The sequence below is a fragment of the Haplochromis burtoni genome, unplaced genomic scaffold (assembly GCF_018398535.1).
Source record: "Haplochromis burtoni strain Fernald_Lab_line unplaced genomic scaffold, NCSU_Asbu1 Contig_73, whole genome shotgun sequence".
In the NCBI taxonomy this organism is placed as follows: Eukaryota; Metazoa; Chordata; class Actinopteri; order Cichliformes; family Cichlidae; genus Haplochromis; species Haplochromis burtoni.
The window spans coordinates 648,771-668,167 of NW_024582434.1; the positions used below are offsets into that span (position 1 = coordinate 648,771).

At 42.3% G+C, this 19,397-nt stretch overlaps 3 protein-coding genes across 5 annotated transcripts in view; 2 read left to right on the forward strand and 1 right to left on the reverse strand.

The window, feature by feature from the left end:
- Positions 1 to 273: 273 nt before the first annotated feature.
- Positions 274 to 10,257, reverse strand: LOC102302231 (nuclear cap-binding protein subunit 1). Its single transcript, XM_005924057.3, has 23 exons — positions 10,077 to 10,257; positions 8,150 to 8,238; positions 7,844 to 7,944; positions 7,594 to 7,750; positions 7,390 to 7,497; positions 7,005 to 7,126; positions 6,842 to 6,911; positions 6,462 to 6,677; positions 6,289 to 6,386; positions 6,103 to 6,166; positions 5,891 to 6,001; positions 5,018 to 5,082; positions 4,865 to 4,927; positions 4,702 to 4,776; positions 4,322 to 4,425; positions 4,110 to 4,232; positions 3,893 to 3,995; positions 3,578 to 3,671; positions 3,389 to 3,492; positions 3,183 to 3,300; positions 2,942 to 3,082; positions 1,966 to 2,079; positions 274 to 825 (listed from the first exon to the last, which is right to left on the reverse strand). Exons 1-23 carry the CDS (start codon positions 10,108 to 10,110, stop codon positions 712 to 714), a joined length of 2,388 nt encoding a protein of 795 aa, XP_005924119.1. The 5' UTR covers positions 10,111 to 10,257; the 3' UTR covers positions 274 to 711.
- Positions 10,258 to 10,305: 48 nt separating this feature from the next.
- On the forward strand, positions 10,306 to 15,857 carry LOC102301916 (thiosulfate sulfurtransferase/rhodanese-like domain-containing protein 2). 2 transcript variants are annotated; one of them, XM_005924056.3, is made up of 9 exons: positions 10,306 to 10,572; positions 11,650 to 11,939; positions 12,076 to 12,184; positions 12,311 to 12,430; positions 12,624 to 12,729; positions 12,953 to 13,068; positions 13,435 to 13,593; positions 13,790 to 13,928; positions 14,047 to 15,857. In XM_005924056.3, exons 1-9 carry the CDS (start codon positions 10,441 to 10,443, stop codon positions 14,265 to 14,267), a joined length of 1,392 nt encoding a protein of 463 aa, XP_005924118.1. In that variant the 5' UTR covers positions 10,306 to 10,440; the 3' UTR covers positions 14,268 to 15,857. The 2 variants fall into 2 exon arrangements, with proteins under 2 accessions (XP_005924118.1, XP_014189618.1); XM_014334132.2 differs by having other exon boundaries at positions 14,036 to 14,150.
- A 3,039-nt stretch (positions 15,858 to 18,896) lies between these two features.
- The window catches only part of sec24b (SEC24 homolog B, COPII coat complex component), a 28,318-nt gene continuing 27,817 nt past the window's right edge, over positions 18,897 to 19,397 (forward strand). For both annotated transcript variants that reach the window (XM_014334133.2, XM_042221734.1), the window contains exon 1: positions 18,897 to 19,218. In XM_014334133.2, coding sequence (XP_014189619.2) covers positions 19,125 to 19,218 — 94 coding nt within the window. In that variant the 5' untranslated portion in view covers positions 18,897 to 19,124. The remainder of the gene's footprint in view (positions 19,219 to 19,397) is intronic.

The following is a 19,397-nucleotide window of genomic DNA, read 5'->3' on the forward strand; positions in this document are numbered from 1 at the left end:
CAAACTGACAAAGCTTCTGCATTTATAGAGGTGCTCAAGCTTGCTGATGATAAATGAAGTGGATTAGATTAGCAGTACCTCTTAGTTCTATGAAAGCAGTAAGGCTGTACTTATGCACTTAAGCACTAGATGTTGTGTAAATGTTTACTTGTCCTTTTTAGGCATTTATAACAATATTTCAATTTTTATTTACATCGGTATGTTCAGATAACCTCAAACTGGATGCTCCCCCCCCATTCTGTATTTTCATGAAGACTCAATAACACAAACGAGTGGATGGATAAAGACTCTGTAGAGCTTTAATTACTTCCCAATTCCACATAAAACAAATATAAAAAAGTAGAGCACTCTCTAGATTCAGAATCAGTCAGAACCGACCTGGAACCTCCCTTCCTATGAAGATTATTTCTGTAGCTCCGTCTTCATACAGTTTTTAAAAAGATCCATTCATAACAATATGGCCAGGAGGTAAAAATAAACAAAAGAGAAAACAAAGGAATACATCCAAAAGAAAAAAAAGGAGCGCTACCACAAATTAAAGATTTTCTCAACAGACATCCTCTGATGTGGCTGCACATGAGTGAAATGAATGGCACCAGACAGGAAAATAAAACTGAAGAGGAGATTCTTGATGCAAGAGCTGGTTTTTCTAATGTGTCGCTTCATCACATCGGGTGAACACAAGTACACATTTCATCGGGATCGTGTGTCTCAAAGCTGCAGGGCGCAGAACTGCTGGTACACGGCCAGGATGTGGTGGTCGAGCTCGGCGGTGAACAGCAGGTTCTCCAGGGTTCCCATGTACTGCTGGATGGTCGCGTGGTGCTGCAGAACGAGGGGGAGACGTCACAATAGAGTTCACAGAGTGAGTTTAGGGTAAAGCTAGCCTTGGTTTCCATATTCAGATACATTAAAGGTACAGAACTTAGCAGTGTGTGGAAAGATTTTTCTTCCCCCCCCCCAAAATGTCTCTTTTGGTAGTAAAGGGTTCCAGCCCGTTCTCCTGTTGAACCAAAAGCCAACTGGAACTGAGTGAATTACATAAAGCTGGCATGTTTATATTGGCTCATGTCCAGCACAGCAGTATTTGCCTCATGTTTACAGTGCTACTCTTAGCATCTTAAAGCCTGCACCTGAGCCTGAGATTCTGCTGGACATCTCTTCCTGTTAAAAGAGTTGTTCCTTCCCCCACTTGCCAAGTGCTGCTAGGTCCCTCAAAATGAAGGGCCTTTAGTTTATAGCAGGAGTGGGCAACTCCAGGCCTCAAGGGCCGGTGTCCTGCAGGTTTTAGATGTGTCCTTGATCCAACACAGCTGATTTAAATGGCTAAATTACCTCCTCAGCATGTCTTGAAGATCTCTAGAGGCCTGGTAATGAACTAATCATTTGATTCAGGTGTGTAGACCCAGGGTGAGATCTAAAACCTGCAGGACACCGGCCCTTGCGGCCTGGAGTTGCCCACCCCTGGTTTATAATATAAGGAACCCCTATGTTGTTAATTAAATAAGAAAAATAAATTGGATAATAGAAGACAAAGTAGCCTTTATAAATGAGATTCCAGCCTCTCTGCTCTATCAGATATTTTAGATTTTTAGAGTCAGAGTGGCTCACTTTGCATGTAAGCACTACTGGCCTGCATGCAGTGTGCTATGCATGCTTGAAATTACATTTTTTATTTTATTTTTTTTTTAAATGAAAATGTGGCAGACAACTTCGTCATTTATATTTTTCTGATTTTCCAAGTAGCTTTATGGATGCCGTAAGTCCCGTTGAACCTACTAATGTGTGTGAAATTTGTGTTTGTCTCAAAAGTCTTAAAACTACAAAGAAAGTAATTGCTTGTCCTTTTCCGGAGGAGTAAAGAAAGTCAAAATTTTTACTCACCCAAAGAAAACTAAAATCAGACTAAGTGGGCATTAATAAAAGAAATCTAATGATGTGTGTGAGAGTGTTTTGTGCTTTTACCATGAGGAAGATTTGCTGCAGCCGCTCGATGCCGTTTTTGTACCAGGGCGTGCTGATGTCAACGCTGCCCGTTTCACAGCGAACCAGGTGCTCCGTCAACAGCATGATGAAACGCTAAGGATGGGGAAAAGCCTCATTTAAAAATGCTTTTATGGAGCAAGCTTTTATCTTTGCATTTTAATCTCTTCAGCTCGAGAAAGAAGAAAGAGTCTGCAGTGGTGACTGTCATGACGCTGGCAACCATTTTAGCCTACACGAATCCAGGAAGTTTAACAACCTTTGAGTATTCAGTTCCAGAAAAACCGATCAGTCAGCTCTGAGTGTGTTCACTCTAAGTGATCGCATTTATCTTTTAAAACATCGTCTGTTACTGTGGTCCGATATGAGCTTTGACCTTGTCTCTCTAATGAGGAAATGAAATAAAGTGGCAGTCAGCTGCTTTGGTGACGAGAGGAGGCCAAAACCAGAAACTAAACCAGAGTTTAACTTCCGTTGTTGGGGAACTGAAAACCTCAGTTTTTACTGATTCCACTTTCTTGAACACAACCCTGGTAGAAAATCAATTCTGTTCGGAGATTTTTTTTTTTTTTGGTCTAATCCCAGAATTTAATCCGTCCCCTCATTCTTCCTTCACTGACATTTGACAGAGCCGGAGGAGGCGGGTCAGATTCAAACCCAGCAGTTGTTTCATGTGTCTTCACTTGTGATGATTATAGATCTAACCCTTTCTACAGTGCTGTTAGCACACAATGTTTACCTTCTAAGGAGCAATCAGCTGCAGTGATGTGGGGATCTGCTCAGATTTAACACAGACACAAGCCACTTGACACAGGGCCACTAGAGGGCACTACAAAAGATTAAATCCCTTGTTTACTTCCACCTGCAGAAGTTGCATAAGTTGGAGAGCTGGCACCAGCAGCGCTGCAACCTTGAAACCGGTTAAGTAGTTAAGAAGATAAACTGTAGTCTTCCGTACCTGGAAGATGACAAGGAAGAGGTTTTTCTGCTCGCTCTGAGCAGACTCCACCTTCTCCTGGAGCCTCTCTATCTGCTCCTCCAGCTGACCCTCCTCATCTTCACTGTTCTTGTCCATATCCTCGTCGTCCCCGCTGTCGCGCTAGTAGTGAACAAAAATTTGAATTCATTTTACACAATTTGTTCATTATTTTAAGTTTAACGTTAAAATAATGATGATTGCATATTGGGGGGAGGGTTACCCTCTTGTGCTGCTGTTTCTCCAGTTTGTCTTTGGCCTCCTCCAGCTCCTTCTGGATCTTCTGCACGTGTTTGTTCATCTTTCGGATGGTCGAGTGCAGGATCTCCCAGATGAAAAGTCTAGATGAGGCACAAAGTCTTTCAGTTTACAGAGAAGACGCTGCGCTTGCGTCATGAGAGCTAAAACCTAAACATCTGCGTGTCCCACCTGGTGAACTCGTGGGCCATGTCCTGAGAGAAGAGCCAGTTGGCAACTGCAGCACAGTCCACAACCTGCGTCCGAATCAATTTGTCCACCAACACGGCGATCATCTGCCAATCAGCAGAGTTTACATGAACCACCAAAAAAAAAAAAAAACTGGCTTCATTTACATGCTCGTGGGTCTGTTTGTTGTACCTGCGGGTGGTTCCTCCACACTTCATACAACACTTTGAGGAGGTGCAGCTTTCCCTCGTCACTGTTGGCCAGAGTCTTCAGGATCTCGTGAAATCTGAAAGCAATCAGACGCAGGTGAGGCCAGCAGCTCTCCAGTCACTGCATGTGCATTCAGAGCATAAAAAGCAACTAAATTAAATAATTTTCCTTTTATTTCAGCTCTTAACAAATAATAGTTTCTGGCACTTTGTATAACAGCAGAAAAGCATCCGATACATCTCTCTGTATCATAGATGAATACAATACAACATTTTGGTGGCAACAGATGTTCCTTACTTGCCGAGTGCACTGAACGAGTGGCTGAAGGATTTGGCTGCTAGGTTGAGCAGAGTCTGCAGGAACACGTCGATCTTCAGCGGATTGAAGCTCTCGCCCTCGTCTGGAGGGACCGAGAAAGAAATGTAATCAAAGAAGGGAGAAGTGTAGGAGAAAGACAGCACTGCACAAATGAACTTTTCATGCAGGAGCAAGTAAAACGAAACAGGAAACAAACCATCATCATCTTCCTGGTTGGGGTTGGGGACCTCTTTGAGGACGGTGAGGATCTCTTCGTTAGATGCTCTGTTCTTGATGGCGTTACTGACGGTGATGGACATGGGGTAACCCGGTAACGAGGCTATGAAGCAGCAGAGTCCAGTATTTAGTTATCAGTCTGCTCCTTTTTGTTTTTAACTAACAAGAAAACAAAATGTCTGGCAGTCTTACAGGCACTCTCGTCTGGATATTTATATGTAAAGATGGGGTCAGCAGGAATGAGGGCCGAAAAGGTTGGAGGCACGATGTCCACTATCCTCTGGTGGTATGAAAGTCTGCGATTAAAGCAGCACAACAGAGAAATGAGCAAAAACACAGACGTTCTTTCCGCTACAATTTTCTAATCCAAAGGGATTTTTAAATGTTTTCTTGTTATTGTACTCTCTTCCCAGCCTTACTTCTTCCCTATAGTGGCCCTGATACACTGTCACAAACACTCAAGATAAAGAAGATAAACCCTCTCTAACTATATTACTACACCTGACTCTTGTGTCCTGATCTCCTCTACAGGACTGGAAAACTCAAAGAAAGCATAAATAGTGCCCCAATACCTCATGCACTTCTCCAGAACCTCTTTGACAAACTTGGGCTTGGGTTTCTCTAGATCCACGGTCAAGCAGTCAGACCTTTAAGACAGAGCATGATTTAGGTTATAATATTAAAAAGGCAAAACATAAATAGAGCCACTTTAAATGCTCCCAGTCAGTCACTCACCAGTCATCCCAGCTCCATCGGAACTGGAAGTTGCTCAAATGATGAGAAAACCAGTTGATTAGTCTGCAAAAATTAGCAGTGTGATCACATTAGAGTTAAATGAGAGTCAGGAAACCTCTTTGTACTGTTAAAGTTAAGACACAGAAACATTACCGGTCTATGCAGGTGGTGTTCATGGTGTCCAGTCTCATGTAAAGCATCTCTGTGGCTTGGGCCAACTAACGGGCAGGTGTTAAGGCTCCAATAACAACAACTTCTAATTGTTAAACCTTTAACAATTTCCCAACTATAGTGTGTTTTCTACATATGTGCTCATTAAGACAAGTCAAATCTGATCTCCATTTGTGTCCTTTCACAAACACTTCTACTCATTAAGCTCCTTGTTGTGTTACAGTTAGTGAGTTCAAGTTAACTGAACTGCCCATAGGAGTGAATGTGTGTGAGTGAATGTGTATGAATGGTTGTCTGTCTCTCTGTTGCCAGCCCTTAATCAGGCTGGCAACCTGTCCCGGGGCGTACCCCACCTCTCGCTGTATGGTAGCTGGGATAGGCTCCAGCCCCCCTGTGACCCTGACAAGGATCAGCAGATGAGAATGGATGCCCTAGAAGAATTATTCAATTTGATCGCAACATGGCAAATATGTGTTTTTGCATTATCTGGTGCATATTTTTGCTGCCTGTATTAAATTATTATGAAGAAAATGTCACAGGAACAACAGAGAGGAGAATCCAGTCACACATTTGACTCAAATGCTAACCTTTTAGCCCCACAGCCAAGGTTACCCACGATAAACTATTTCACCAAACTCTCAGCGTCTCAGTATTGAATCCTGGGGTTTGAACATGGATTACATAAGACCGACTGCTAAAATACTTAGGCCCTGTTAATCTCTAAAACTAATCTAAATTAAAGATGGCCACGGTTGCCTTTTGCAACAGTTTGGTGTATTTAATTCAAACAAGTGTTCAAATTTTTCAAAGGAGCAGCTAAAGGTTATTTTTTTAAGATAAAATAATCAAGGATACGACTTGGGGCAACGATCCGGGCTGCAGTTTGCAGAGCTCGATCAGCAGTGTGGTGTACATGACATCGATGTGAGGCGGCGAGGGCAGCTGGAAAAGTTCCCCAAAGATCACCTACAAGAGAAAAAAAAAGCCATTAAGCCAGCAGATTAGACTAAAACAGCTCTGCACTGTTTCTACTTTTTGATGCCAGAAACAAATATAAATAAATATACCTCGACGATATGATAGTTGAGTGGGATCTTATTTTTCCCTGGGTAGCTGAGGAGCTGGGCAGCGCTGAGAGTTAGGAATAGAACAACAAAAAATTAGTTTAAGCATTTTAGTAAAAAATTAATACGAGTCACTATTTATTCACACATTCAGGTTTAAACAAAAAACAAAAAGCCCTCATTGCTCACCATGTTTTCCTCTCTTTCCAGTGAGTTTTGATAATGCAGTGCAGGTTTTCCTCTATAACAAATCTCTCCACAGAATGGCTGCCGGGCATAACAGGTCCCTGAACAGAAAGAGATGAATATGTAAAAAGTTGCAGAAGAAGAGTTTGACAGACAGCGTTTTATTTGTAATGAACCTCTGGGGCGTCGGTGTAGTCAAACACGCGGAAGATAACCCGGGGCATGGGGTACTGGGCGTCGGGCATGTGGCCCGGTGGGGTGAAGGGGGGCAGGTTGTGTTGCAGGGCCTCGCAGAGCACGCTGTCAAAGGCGATGTAGGGACGAAGAATGTGACGCTCCTGCCAGCGGTCTTTCTTCAGCTTCTGAATTTGAGCCCAAAGGCAGTCCAGGTACTGGAGGAAGGAAAATACGATCCGTTTATTCAGACGAAAACAAACATTGCTGTATCCAAACAGCAAGCTCTAGTAAACATGAGGCCATAAGGAGACACTTTTACTGTTTTACTGTTTTGACCATTGCACATATTTGCTGTTGTTTAACCGACTGCAAGACTCACCTCCTCTTGTGGATGGGGTTTATCTGCAGTCCACACCTGCAGCATGGGGACATGGGTCTTTACTCTCCTCCTGAAAAATGTGGATGTAGCCAAGAATAAAAACAAAACAACGGCAGCAAACGATGATTGCTTAATTAAAATCTAACCAAACCGGGGAACGTACTTGAGGTAGCCTTCGATCTGGCTGAGGAGCCGGTCCATCTCCACGTCCTTCTTCTCATAGAGCTCCTTCCCAACCCAGGGCAGACAGGACAGAACGACGTACACAAACCAGTCCGACCGAACCTGACAAAAAAAGAGACCAGTTAAAGGAATGGATCATAATCCACCACAGTGTGGACTGTGACACAGCCATGGGCTAGTGAAAAAAGATCAAAATGTGCTCCATAATGATAAAGACTCACCAAAATTAAAAGAAAGAAAGAAACAGATAAATCAAATAATTACTATTTTAATGTAAGGTCTGGCTCAAATGTGAACATTACAAATTATTTAAATTGCTTTTGGGTACCATGCAGCTTGTTTTACACCATAAACCATCTGCCTACCTGTGGCACATCTTCCTCCTGAGTAACACTGACAAAGTTTTCAAACATGGCCACCATAGAGGGAGCAGCAATCACGTGGCAGTTGACCAAATCAGACAGAAAACGCACCTAAAGAAAGAGATGTCATTATGTAAAATAAATACAAAGTGGCCATGTTAATTAGTTTAAAAGCAATCTGTAGGATTATTATAAAAGCCAGCATACCAAGTAAACAGCTTCACTGTACAAGTTGTTTTTTAACGTCTCCTTCAACTGCCTGATCATGGCCTCAACGAACTCGCCCCCAAAGTTGTAGTTCCTGGCGTTAAGGAGGCCGACTAAGGTCGTATAAACGGTCAGCTTCTCGGGCAGGAGGCGGGCACTGTCAACAAATGACAACATATAATGACTGCCGCCACACAAAACACACTTGCAAAATTGATTAGAAATCAAAGGGTGAGAGGTGTGAACGTACACAGCACATAAAATGCGCAGAATTTTGCTTTTGTAGTTTGGGAGGTCTGCCTCTAAGACGCCAGCGAGGCCCTCCAGGTTGCTCTCGAGGGATGATGTGCTCTGTAAGGAAATATTTTCGCACAAGAGCAATTTGTCACTAGAAAGCAATTTAACACAAAGCAAAGAAGACCTAAAAAGAACATTCTGGCATTTACTTTAGAAGCAAAGTTTTGCACTGAACTTGTGAGGCTCATCTCTCTAGAGTGGAAAATGAAGCTACTCATCCTGAAAATAAAAATGTGTCCTTCCTGTAGAGTCTCCTTACCTTTTCCCCAACACGACATATCAGTGACTCCAGACGGTCTTCGATCTCAATCGGCTCCGATGTTCTCCTCCTCTTATGGGCTTGACCTCCTGGAAAGGTGAAAGAGTAACACAATAATCAGAGCCAGAAGAGGCTCAACCAGCTCCTGTAGGAATTATCTGTCAGTTTCTCTTAGCTAGTGCACTCTAATCTCAATGAGTCTTTTCAAAGTAAGGATGATAAATTCTCCGCTGTGTTCATCAGTTACACGTTCAGTGGTTTTCAGACAGCACAGGACTATGAATTAAACAATGGTCTGATAAAATAAAGCTATGTGAAGTTCAGAAAAGCACACTTACACTGTCATTTAAAGAATAAGAGCATTAACAAAACATGAATCCAGCAATTGAATTGAACATTTAAAGGGGACCAAATTATTTTTACATTATTTTTTCTCTATTTTCTGTTATTTATATAAAGGTTTATTAACACTGTTAATATATTAAAAGTAAGGATGTAGTCTCGAGTGGTTGTTTGTTATGTCTTATCGTATCAACAGCGTTCTCTTTCTGGGATTAATAAGTTATTTTCCTGGTGTCGCATGCAGACTGCCACACCTAACAGCAGTTCTATACTTGTTTTAAGTGCACGGCGTAGGTACTTCATACTAGCAAACTCCTTCAAAATCTGATGACTTAACCTAATGTGCGCCTTCCTGGAAAAGAAACTACACAACTCATTAAAGGGCTTCAGCCCTAAATATATGTCCGAGTTGTTTTATAGATACAAACCCTAAGGTTTGCAAGATCTGGTCACCTAATACTGCTTGAAGCTTAAACTAAACAGGCTAATAAAGCACTTAGCTGCTATGCTGTTAACCAGGGGTGTCAAACACAAGGGCCAGGGGCCACAATAGGCCCAGGAAATACTCCAGTCTGGCCTCCATGGGCAGCTTTCAAAAGTGTGAAGGAGGGCATTAATTCTGGCTTCTTGATTGTATTTTCATAACTTTTATAGGTTTTTATACAGATAAAGAACTCCATGGCCACTGATCCTATGCCAAAGTAATTAAGCAACAGGCGAACAATTAAATGACAGATATGTTTCCGTTTACTGTACAAATGTATAATTTTTAAAAGAGAGACGTGACAAAAAAAAAAAAGACAGGGTATTTTCTGTGAATTAACAAAAACTGTTTTATAATTCAAACTGTATGTGCGGCTGTGTGTGAACCATGACACAAAATAACTTTTGACATCTCTGCTTTTTATTACCATCATTGCTATTATTGTGGTTGCTATGAATATTACTACTATTTCTGCATTTCCCTTCTTTTCTGTTTTAATCTTAATCGTGTAAAGCATCTTGAATGACTGTAGTATTTGAAGTGCTATATTAAGAAACTTGATTTGCCCATGTACATATGCAAAGTTACCATAGTCCCAGATTAAGAGAAGAGATCTGGTTTAATCTTTAAACAGACCAGGTCACATTTAATTTCAGGATCTTGCACTCTGCGGGAAAATATTTGATACTTTTAGGTGATTTTCCCCGCCCATAAATCCAGATCCATAGTTAAACTTTCAATCAGATGTTAACACTAAATCTCGTGCATGTTTTGAAGTGTTTGGTTACCGCCCCCATAGTCGCTGACTACGCTGATTAACGCCAGCTAATCCTGCAGCTAGCTGCACCGGTTCATTTTGCGGCTGCATGCGACTGTTTGAGCACTTTTCTCGCTTTCAGTGCGCCACAATGTAACTGAATACTGCGGTCATCACTGGTTTTGAACTTTCTGGATCTCGCCGATAAAACCCAAACATTAAACTAGTAAAATAACCCTCCCAACAGTGCGTAGGGGACGCATGAAAAGCTCGCTAACGCCAGCTAGCCACCGCTGGTTAGCCTAACGGTGTGAATAACACGCCGTTAACGTGCACCGACTCACCGTCGTTCTCATCGCTGTGCCGCCTCCTGGACATGTTTCACCCCGCTTCGATGTGAATGTAACAAAGCCAAAATATGTGTTGAACGAGAAACAAAACAATGAGTCCGTTAAACGAGTTTATCTATGGATCATTCAGCAGCCAGCCGCTCAGAGAAAAATAAAAGCGGTCTGATTCAAGTGAAGCACATCCGGCTAACCCGGAAAGTGCACCCGTCTTTGGTGTCCGGAGTCTTGTGCTGAGTTTTCCGGTGCACGTTTGGAGGATGTGTTTGTTTGTTTCCTTAAAATAATATGTTAGAATTTATCTTTAATTCTGGTGAGACGGGTTAGTCGCCAACTGTTTTAAAAGCTCTTTAAAAACACAATGGCGGCGGATGATACACCCTGCTCAGAGTTTATAAACTGGGAGGTTGACTCTTCAATTTGTAATGGATTCAAACAGGAGAAGCAACTTTCTGCCCCACAAAGGAGATACTACAGCTTCTGCAGGAGAAAGGTGAGCATCAGGACACACTGACTGGAATCCCTGTTTTATGGTTCAATTGTTGGACATATATAACGATTATTGTGAAATTTCAAGATATTTAATTTTGTTTTTCCCACATTGAAGTCTGAGGCAATGTTTGAACATTAATATCTCAAAATCTAAGAAAGATAAAAGCCTTAAATTATCACTGGCCTCTCTAAGCATCTAAATGAATCTGATCTGTAATCTGTATTTTCTAGTTAAAATCTGAAAATACATACACATTTGAGCACACTCATGAAAAAAAACTTCAAATTGCAAAAGACAATTGGTGACAGTTTACAAATTTATGAACAACAATATTAAAAAAAACCCGTTATGATCTGTTTTGCATTCTGTAATTCTGTATTTTTAATCAGTGGTTTCTCAGCTGTGTGCTGGGAGTGTAGCAGAAAAAAGTAGTTCTTCTACTTAAAAAACTTTATTTTCCTATTATTATCATCATTATTGTTGTTGTTGTTGTTGTTGTTGTATAACTTAGAGGCCAAGGAAGGCTGATGCTGACAGATTTAAAAATTCAGATGTCGATATGTCAACTCTTATTCTTAAGTTTGTATTACAAACAGTTGGGCAGTGGTCACAGTCTTTACAGAAGGTCCTAGGGTTTAAACCTGTTGGTCTTTTTGAGTAGAGTTTTCACTCTCCCCCCTCATAGGTTTCCTCCTTGTACTTTGATATGCTCCCATGTCCTGTTTTACAGTCTGTGATGGACTGACAGATGGGGTGTGCCCCACCTACCTTCCAATGTCAGCTGGGATAGGCTCCATCTCGCCCAACCACCCTAAGTTGGATAATATAATAATAATACAATAGTAATATATTGTTAAGAAGGAAGGGTCATTATTTTCCAACTTTTGAGTCATTTATTTTAGAAACGGATACAGTTTCTAAACTACTCTGGACAAATTTCAATATTATCGCATATTGGGCAACATATGCACCAAACTGTGGCATACGATCACACAGCCACTGTCTTATAATCTTAAACATCTGTTTGACCATGTTAAAGATTTAACTCTTTAATTGTTTTTTATGTTATCCCCTCAGTCATTTGCTGCCTTTGTGGCATCCAAGAAGGACGGTAGTCACGAGGAAGGAAGCCCTTTGTGGTGCTGCTGCGGCCAGACGTTCATCGAGCACGCCGCCATTCACAAACACGTGGCCAGAGTGCACAATGCTGAAATACAGCAGCTTGCACAGGACGAGTATGAGCATTTGTTTAGCCAACTGGAAGAAGAGCCCGAAGCAGCGCAGGTGAATGAGCACAGTGGAGAAACGGTGGACGTCTCTGTGTGGATTCCCGATATCAGCCACATCTCTGAGGAGCAACTTAAAAAGTAAAGACAATCTCAATACAGTTATTTCACTATATTCTATATTTCTAATCTATATATGTAGATTATTAATGTGTCCCATTTTAATTTTTGAATTTGATGTTTTATTTTTGTTCTTTGTTCTCTTGTTCTCCATCAGCGGTCCAGGCAGGGTTCTGCTTTACTATCACTACTGTCGCGTCGAGGAGCCACATGTCATCTGTGCTTGGCAGAAAGCTCTGTGTGAGAAGCTCCACTTAACGGGCAAGGTGAATGAATTGTCCCATCCAGTCTTGGGTTGAGGAACACTTCTATGAAAGAGCAAAGAAAAAAGGCTTTTCTCTTAATTTCAGTGAAACCGTGCCATTAAAATATGTGTTGATCTTTTTCTTCAGGTGAGGGTGGCGACTGAAGGCATCAACGGAACAGTTGGTGGCACAAACTTGGCCACTGACATTTACATAGAAGCAATGCGTTCACATCCGCTGTTCGAGATGGATGAGGAGGATTTTAAGGTCAGAATCAGATAAAGGGAAATTTTATATACTAGTGTCACCTCCCCCTCTTAATATTGCTTCATAGGATCATAGGACTCTGTTATAGGCTCCATCAGGGTGTGGTTTGTCCATAATCAGACTTTAAGCAGTTATTAATTTATTTTTGTTAATCTTTGAATATTAATGGGGCTGTTTTTGTGGGTTTGTTCAGACCAGTGACGGTGGCGCAGAGTGTTTTACAGAGTTGAAGGTTGGGGTCTACAAGGAGATTGTCCCAATGGGAGTGGACCCAGATCTTATATCTTACCAGCTGGCAGGTACTATTTGTACTGACACTGTAAGCCTACAGAAATTATTAATAATGTAAGTGACACCTGTAGCTGATTTACTAATATCATTGCCTTTATTATCATAATAAGGTGCAAAATGTCTGCTTTGATTGCTGCTCTGCAGCCATAGCTGTGCTCTTGTACCAGCTGATGACAAACTCTATGCTGTGCTTGTATATAATGTCAGGTATGTGTCTGTTTTGCCTCTCAGGAGTTCATCTGGAGCCCGACGAGTTTCATAAAGAAGTGGAGGCTCTTCTGACTAAAGGAGATTCATGCAATGACACCGTCCTCCTGGACTGCCGCAACTATTATGAGAGTAAAATTGTGAGTAGTAAATTTGTTTTCTTTAGGAGATTGTTGACTTCATTCAACTGTAATCTGATCATTTTGGTGGTTTCAGGGTAATGTATGATCTTGGCATACTTGTGACATGCCCAGAGATTTATGTTGTAATTTAAGTTTTTTGTGCACCATCTACACAAGCTACCATGAGCAAATAGTAAGGATGGGCAGAACACTGATATTTGTAGCTGGAAATAATGAGTCTGTATCCAAACAGAAAAGCATGACTGGGATCAATTTCATAAGCCTCAGTATTTTAGCCAGAAGCAGCGGTATTGAGGTTGTGCTATTAGAGAGTAATGTGCAAAGGCTGTAACAGTTAATAATTGCTGTTTTTTTTGCCTTCAGGGGCAGTTCACTCAGTGCCTGGCGCCAAATATCCGTAAGTTCAGCTACTTCCCAGACTACGTGGACCAGAACCTTGAGCTGTTCAGAGACAAGAAGGTTCTGATGTACTGCACAGGAGGGATCCGCTGTGAGCGTGGCTCCGCCTACCTCCGCTCCAAAGTAAGCTGTTCAGTCATCAGTCTGGAAAGCTTTTAGTGGAGCTGGGTTCACTCGCTCACTTGTTGCAGGTTGCTGATTCTCCACAAGGGGGAGCCTTTTACTAGTAGTTTAGGTATTGAGAAATGCATATTTCTGAAATGTTTGCATCAAATATTTTAAGTTCTTGTTCATATTTATCTCTTAAATCTGGTACCAGGATGTGTGTAAGGAGGTTTACCAGCTGAAAGGTGGAATTCATAAGTACCTGGAGCGTTTCCCCGAGGGGTTCTATCGTGGAAAGCTTTTTGTGTTTGATGAACGCTACGCCATCTCCTCAAACAGTGACATCATCTCAGGTTAGTGTGTAAACAGAGCCCATTCTCTGCATGTTAGAAGTACCAGAAAGCATCCATAAGCTCTAATATTCTCTTAATATACATGTATTTTTTAAATAAGATAACAGACTCTGTTTAGATTGCAGGTACTGCGGCCATCCGTGGGACCAGTACAAGCTCTGCTCCACCCAGTACTGCTGCCAGCTGGTTCTGTCCTGTCCAAGCTGCAGACAGGACGGCCACACCGCTTGCTGCCCCACGTGCCAGACCAAAGGTCAGGCTCAGTCCGAGGAGACCTCACATCACAAAGAGGAGTGCGAGTGCACTGACGTACGCCCCAGAATCCCTCAGGATGTGTAAAATGATCAGATTTCAGTGCTTAAAAATAACATAAACATAGTGTAAAATGTGTGTGGCAGATTTTCAAAATAGGAATTTTTATACTTATGCATGTGGGAAATTAAGTCAGATACATTTTAACTAATGAAAATCTATTGAAGAAATTGAAGAAAATATCTGCTGAATCTGTTTTTATCATGTGAATATTGTGAACATTTTGTCACTAATGAAAGCTCAACTTCAACTTATTGTATGTATAAATGTTTCTGTTTCGTACTTTTAAACTGTGACATATATTTTGTCTCTTGTGTTTTCAAGCTGTTTGACAAACAGATGCATCATTATTTAGTGCTCTATGTATAGCCAAGATCTGCATGCATTACTAGGATCCATGCACGTTTGCTTTCCAAACTCTCCAAACTCTGGCTAGTGTAGCTTACTGAGACTGCAGGTGTTGTTTAAAGAAACCACAAGCAGTAGTGCATCTGTTTGCCTCGTGGCAGAATGTCCCTTTAACATATGTAATAATAGATGCATGTCAAAAACAGCGCCAAAGTATGCAGTTACATAATAGGTTTAGCAGGTCATAGCATGAAAGTTACAGCAACAGAAGCAGTAAATGAAAGCAGTAACTAAAATAAAGCTTTTAAGAAAACGTGATGTGACAGACATGAAGGAGTGGGGTACCTGCCTGTTCTGGTAGGCTAGTCAAGCTGCACAGGGCTGGGCTGTGAGGACATGTCTCATTAAAGGAGGCTGGGCCCAATTGATGCTTGGGGAATGTTTTGTTTTCTAACAATTTGGTCAGAGACATGCAAATTAATAGCCAGATGGAGGAGGCATTCTTCACCCTGTTCCTACTCAGACAAAGGAGCAGATATCGATTCTACTGGGTATATGCCTGTATGTGGACCTGTTCAACTCTCCTCTCTATAAAGGCCCAGTATCTCAAGACTGGAACAGGATGTATCTACACTCTCAAGACTGTGCAAGGAGACATAGCATGTGTGGTTACACTGTCATTCCTTTCCAAAAATAAACTAAAACCATCAGCAGGATATGCAGAAACATCCACTACAGTATAAATTTCTCTCCAAAACCCCAAGCTGGAGATGATCTGAGACTATGCTTTTGTGCTGTGTAATACTAATATCTACCAGAAGGTGGTCAGGCATGTAAGAGCATGTTCTTATAATGCTATTCTGCAAAAGAAAGTCTGTTGAAGAAATGCTGAGAAACAAAGAGAAATTTCAAACAAGTTGACATCCAAAACATCTCAACACATCCCCTGGTGGTGAACGTGTTCAATTCTACAGTGGGAAATGAAAAAAAGTGTCTTTAATTAAGAGTCTAACTTTCAAGATCAAAGTGTGAAGACATTTTTTAAAACATATACAGGGGTAGTGTTGACAGACATTAAGGAAGAAGATAAGACAGTATAAAGAGATGAGAACAGTTTGGTTGCAGGTGTTGACGTGTTTCTCAAAGGGGAGGAGGAAGGACGGTCTGTGTATTCAACCTCACCTCTGGTGCCGGTGCCCATCTCTCAATTCTAAATGCATGTAGACATTGAGGGTTCTCGGGAGGGGCCGTGCTGACACCTGCTGCTCTCTGGCAGCAAGCACCATGCCCTCCCGTGTTTTAAATGCACTTTAGAACAACACGCAGCAACACTGTGCATGAGCGGGAGGTATGGGGTCTTCACACCCCCCCGTTCTCTGTTAGCCATCGGGGCGGAGGGGCTGGAAGGAGGTGCTGGCTGTCCGTTTGGGGTCTGGGATGCGGAGTCTCCCTGCTGCTGCGGAGCCGGGGGCAGTCTGCTTGCCTCAACCCCCGGGGAAAGGGTAACATCTCCTGAGTCTAGGTGCGGTTTCCCTCTGGGGGCGAGGGTACCTGGACCTGGGGTATAGAGGGTGGGGGGGGGGTGATTGTGTGTGTACAGTGTCCATTTGTGTCTGTCTTTACGTTGGGTAAGTGCTGAGTATTTGTATATGCGTGCATGAGGGTGGGAATGCACGTTTGTGTCTATATTGTCAGGTCAGGTCTTAGACGCCACCTCTCTGGGAACATTTCAGGCCCTCCAAAGTGTGGAGGCCTATCTCTCCTCACCATACTCCCTGCCGGTGGTTGATGCCCTCAGGCGTCGGTAGTTTTTTTTATGTAAATGTAAGGGGCTGGGCGCTCAGGTATGTATCGGCTCACTCCCAGTGGCTGCTTGGCGGGGCCTGGCGCCCGTGGCTCGGTCGGTGTACACACGGGTGTTCACTATTAGACACAAACCACACCTTTCTTGGCTGCTACCTCAAATCACATTGTGCGCTGTCGGTCCTGCGTGCTGCACAACAACATTCAGTATTTACTTTTATTTACACTTAGCTAGATTAATGCAATGGTGTTGTGTTTATTATGCGGCTCTCTCTCTCTTTTTTTTTTGCTTGTTCTCTCTCTTTTTTTTTCTCAACAGGTGATCCGGGAGATTTTCTTTCTGTTTAAGTGCCCTTTCTCACTGTCCCCCTTCCCCTTTATTTTTCTGTTCTTTCATCTTTTCCCCCTCCCTTTTCTATCCCCCAGCCATGTCTCTCTTGTCTGTAACAGCTGAAAAAATAAATTAATTAATTAATAATAACAACAAAGGTCGATCGAACGGACCAATACGGCAAAGCCGTGATGATCCACTTGGCAAAGTAAATCCGCTAGGTGTCTTTGTTGGTGTAGCAGCACGAGGTGAGAATAAAGTAAATACTCTTCACAGTTTAAAAGACAACGCCACCCTGAGAATTTCACCCAGATAATACTGGAAGTAACACTAATCACCAAGAAGGCAGTTAGGTTTGTTATACTCAGTATAGAGACGAGGTTCAATGATAAAACACACACTCACACTAATAAACTAAGAAAGGCAGGTGTGTACACTCAAAGGATCCCACCACCAAGGCACCCATAGTCTCCTCCACGTCGGCACTCCGCATCTGAATAAAAGAAACAAAGAAAATTTTAATATATTACAACAAAACTAATATTCACACGCTGTGGATAGCCCAACTGCAGGAACACACTGGTGATCCGCATCTAGAAAAAGGGCCTCCCACCAGTGGCGTAACAAAAACCCAAACTACAAATCAAACAACGGAAAAAAGAACAAACATACAGCCTAAATAAAACTTTAAAATATGGGGCAGACGGAATTGGTATTGCTCCAACTTGCCGTCTGCCCGACTATAAGTTAATCTTCCAATCAATATGCACGCCAGCCGACTCGCGTAGCACGCATATGGCCGTTGTCCACGCCGAAGTCCACTTTAAAGGCTGGCAGCAGTAGGAAAAGAAACCTCGCAACAGGAACAGACAGTAAAAGCAAAGCAGCAGCACTTCACTTAGCGTAGCTTTGCGTAAAACTAAGGCCCACACTTCCTGCAAAGCATAATAAGTATAAAAGAACAATAAAAGGCAGAGATCGTAACAAAATTGAATTACCGAGTAAACCGCGTCATGAAACATGAGCAGAGTGGCTCATAGGAGGCTTCTACAGCTACGACCTAAAAACAACATCTGTTTACCACCAAGTAAGGTAAATTACACACTACAATGAGTAAACACCTACCAGCCGCGATGGAGGCTTCAGAAGGGTAACCACAAATGATCTCTGCAACCTGTCATGAAATCAATATCCTTAGTATCCTTATTTTCCTATTAGATTGTTTTATGTACTTTAATAATGAAGGCTTGTAGAGCAAGGCCACTTTTGACTCACAAACTAAGTGCTCAGCCAGACTGAAAAACAGGGAGTTTTAGTGCACAGGCATATTAACAGATAAGACACAGAAAAGAGGAACTTTGCCATATAAGCAATGTTTGAAACTGTGTGACGTGCAAAGTACAGAAATAACACCATATAAGACATATGTGGAGCTAAAAATGTTAGAGCTCTTGCAACTGGCGTTTGGGCTGTGCAGGGGTCTCTCTCTTCCGGAAGATGATTGAATAAAAAGAAATATAAATGTTTTAACACACTATGAGTCGGTTTTCTCTGTTCTATCACGGGGACAAAAGAATCGGGGTTAATAAACCCCAAGGGAAGTCAGCCAGGTGACCAAAAGGAGATCACAGGTAAGCGATCCAGGACTGCTCAAATGGCCACTATTTATACTAGCGCCCCCCTAATGCGCCAGGCCGAAAGTGGGTTGAACTGAGGAATAACATTCATCCTGCCACAATGGCATCAGACAACAGTTATGATGGCTAAAGAACCAAGTGGGACAGGCGCAACCCCCCCAACAAAAACAAAAAACAAAGGGGAAGAGAAAGTACACTAGCAGAGAATAGGGAGATACTGCAGCAGCAAGACATTTTTTTTACAGATATACAGGGGTAGTGTTGACAGACGTTAAGGAAGAGAAAAACACAGAATATAGAGATGAGACCAGTCTGGTTGCAGGTGTTAACATGTTTCAGGTATTTATTTGTAAATAACTGTTGAAGGTGTATGTGAGATTACTAACATGTGTGGAGGTATCCATCAAAAAGAGAAGGAACAGCAGTCGGAAAATAGCTGTTTATACAGAAATTAAAGCATGTGTACTTTATTTGCCAAGATACTTGTAGAACAAAAGTGCACATTATAGAAAACGAAACATGCAAAATGAAACTCCACCAGAGGGAGCGAGAGGACAACATCCTGGAGGCTGCTAAGCTCCTCAACATCCCGACTGGAGGCTTCAGCTTTCAGCCGAACGGACCTGGCCAGGCTGCCCGGGTCTCTTCTGAGCAGTAGCAGCCTCTGAATCGCTTCTCTCGGGGAAGGCTGGGTCCGAGAAAGTGACGCTCATGTATATTCGGTCAGCTGTGTGTTCGCGGGCATAAGGACGGGAAGACCCAGCGATGTCTGCGCCCGGTTTCACTAACCTGAACAGCTCCGTCAGCTACAGCCAGAACTCTGCAGCGAACGGCGAAGCAGCGCCACCCTATCAGAATGGTTCGTTAGCATGCTAACACCCCATTGGCGGGCTATTTGTCGGTCCTTCGCTTTGCTTTTTGCTTTTTATACACTGGAACTGTCATTTACTGTCAGTCGCGATGCTGGCATTAGCTGTAAATTATGTGCATGATTTATTAAAAGACTGATGATTTTAGCTGAAGCTAAGCACTTGCTAA

What these genes read in the sequence shown, in the direction of transcription:
- LOC102302231 (XM_005924057.3), bottom strand. Translation starts at nt 10,110, where the DNA reads ATGTCCAGGAGGCGGCACAGCGATGAGAACGACG. An exon ending in CTGCGCATTTTATGTGCTGT is followed by an intron (nt 7,751 to 7,843) that starts GTACGTTCACAC and finishes ATTTGTTGACAG; the next exon opens with TGCCCGCCTCCTGCCCGAGA. An exon ending in AACACCACCTGCATAGACCG is followed by an intron (nt 4,928 to 5,017) that starts GTAATGTTTCTG and finishes TAATTTTTGCAG; the next exon opens with ACTAATCAACTGGTTTTCTC.
- LOC102301916 (XM_005924056.3), top strand. Translation starts at nt 10,441, where the DNA reads ATGGCGGCGGATGATACACCCTGCTCAGAGTTTATAAACTGGGAGGTT. An exon ending in AGCTCCACTTAACGGGCAAG is followed by an intron (nt 12,185 to 12,310) that starts GTGAATGAATTG and finishes CTTTTTCTTCAG; the next exon opens with GTGAGGGTGGCGACTGAAGG. An exon ending in CCGCCTACCTCCGCTCCAAA is followed by an intron (nt 13,594 to 13,789) that starts GTAAGCTGTTCA and finishes ATCTGGTACCAG; the next exon opens with GATGTGTGTAAGGAGGTTTA.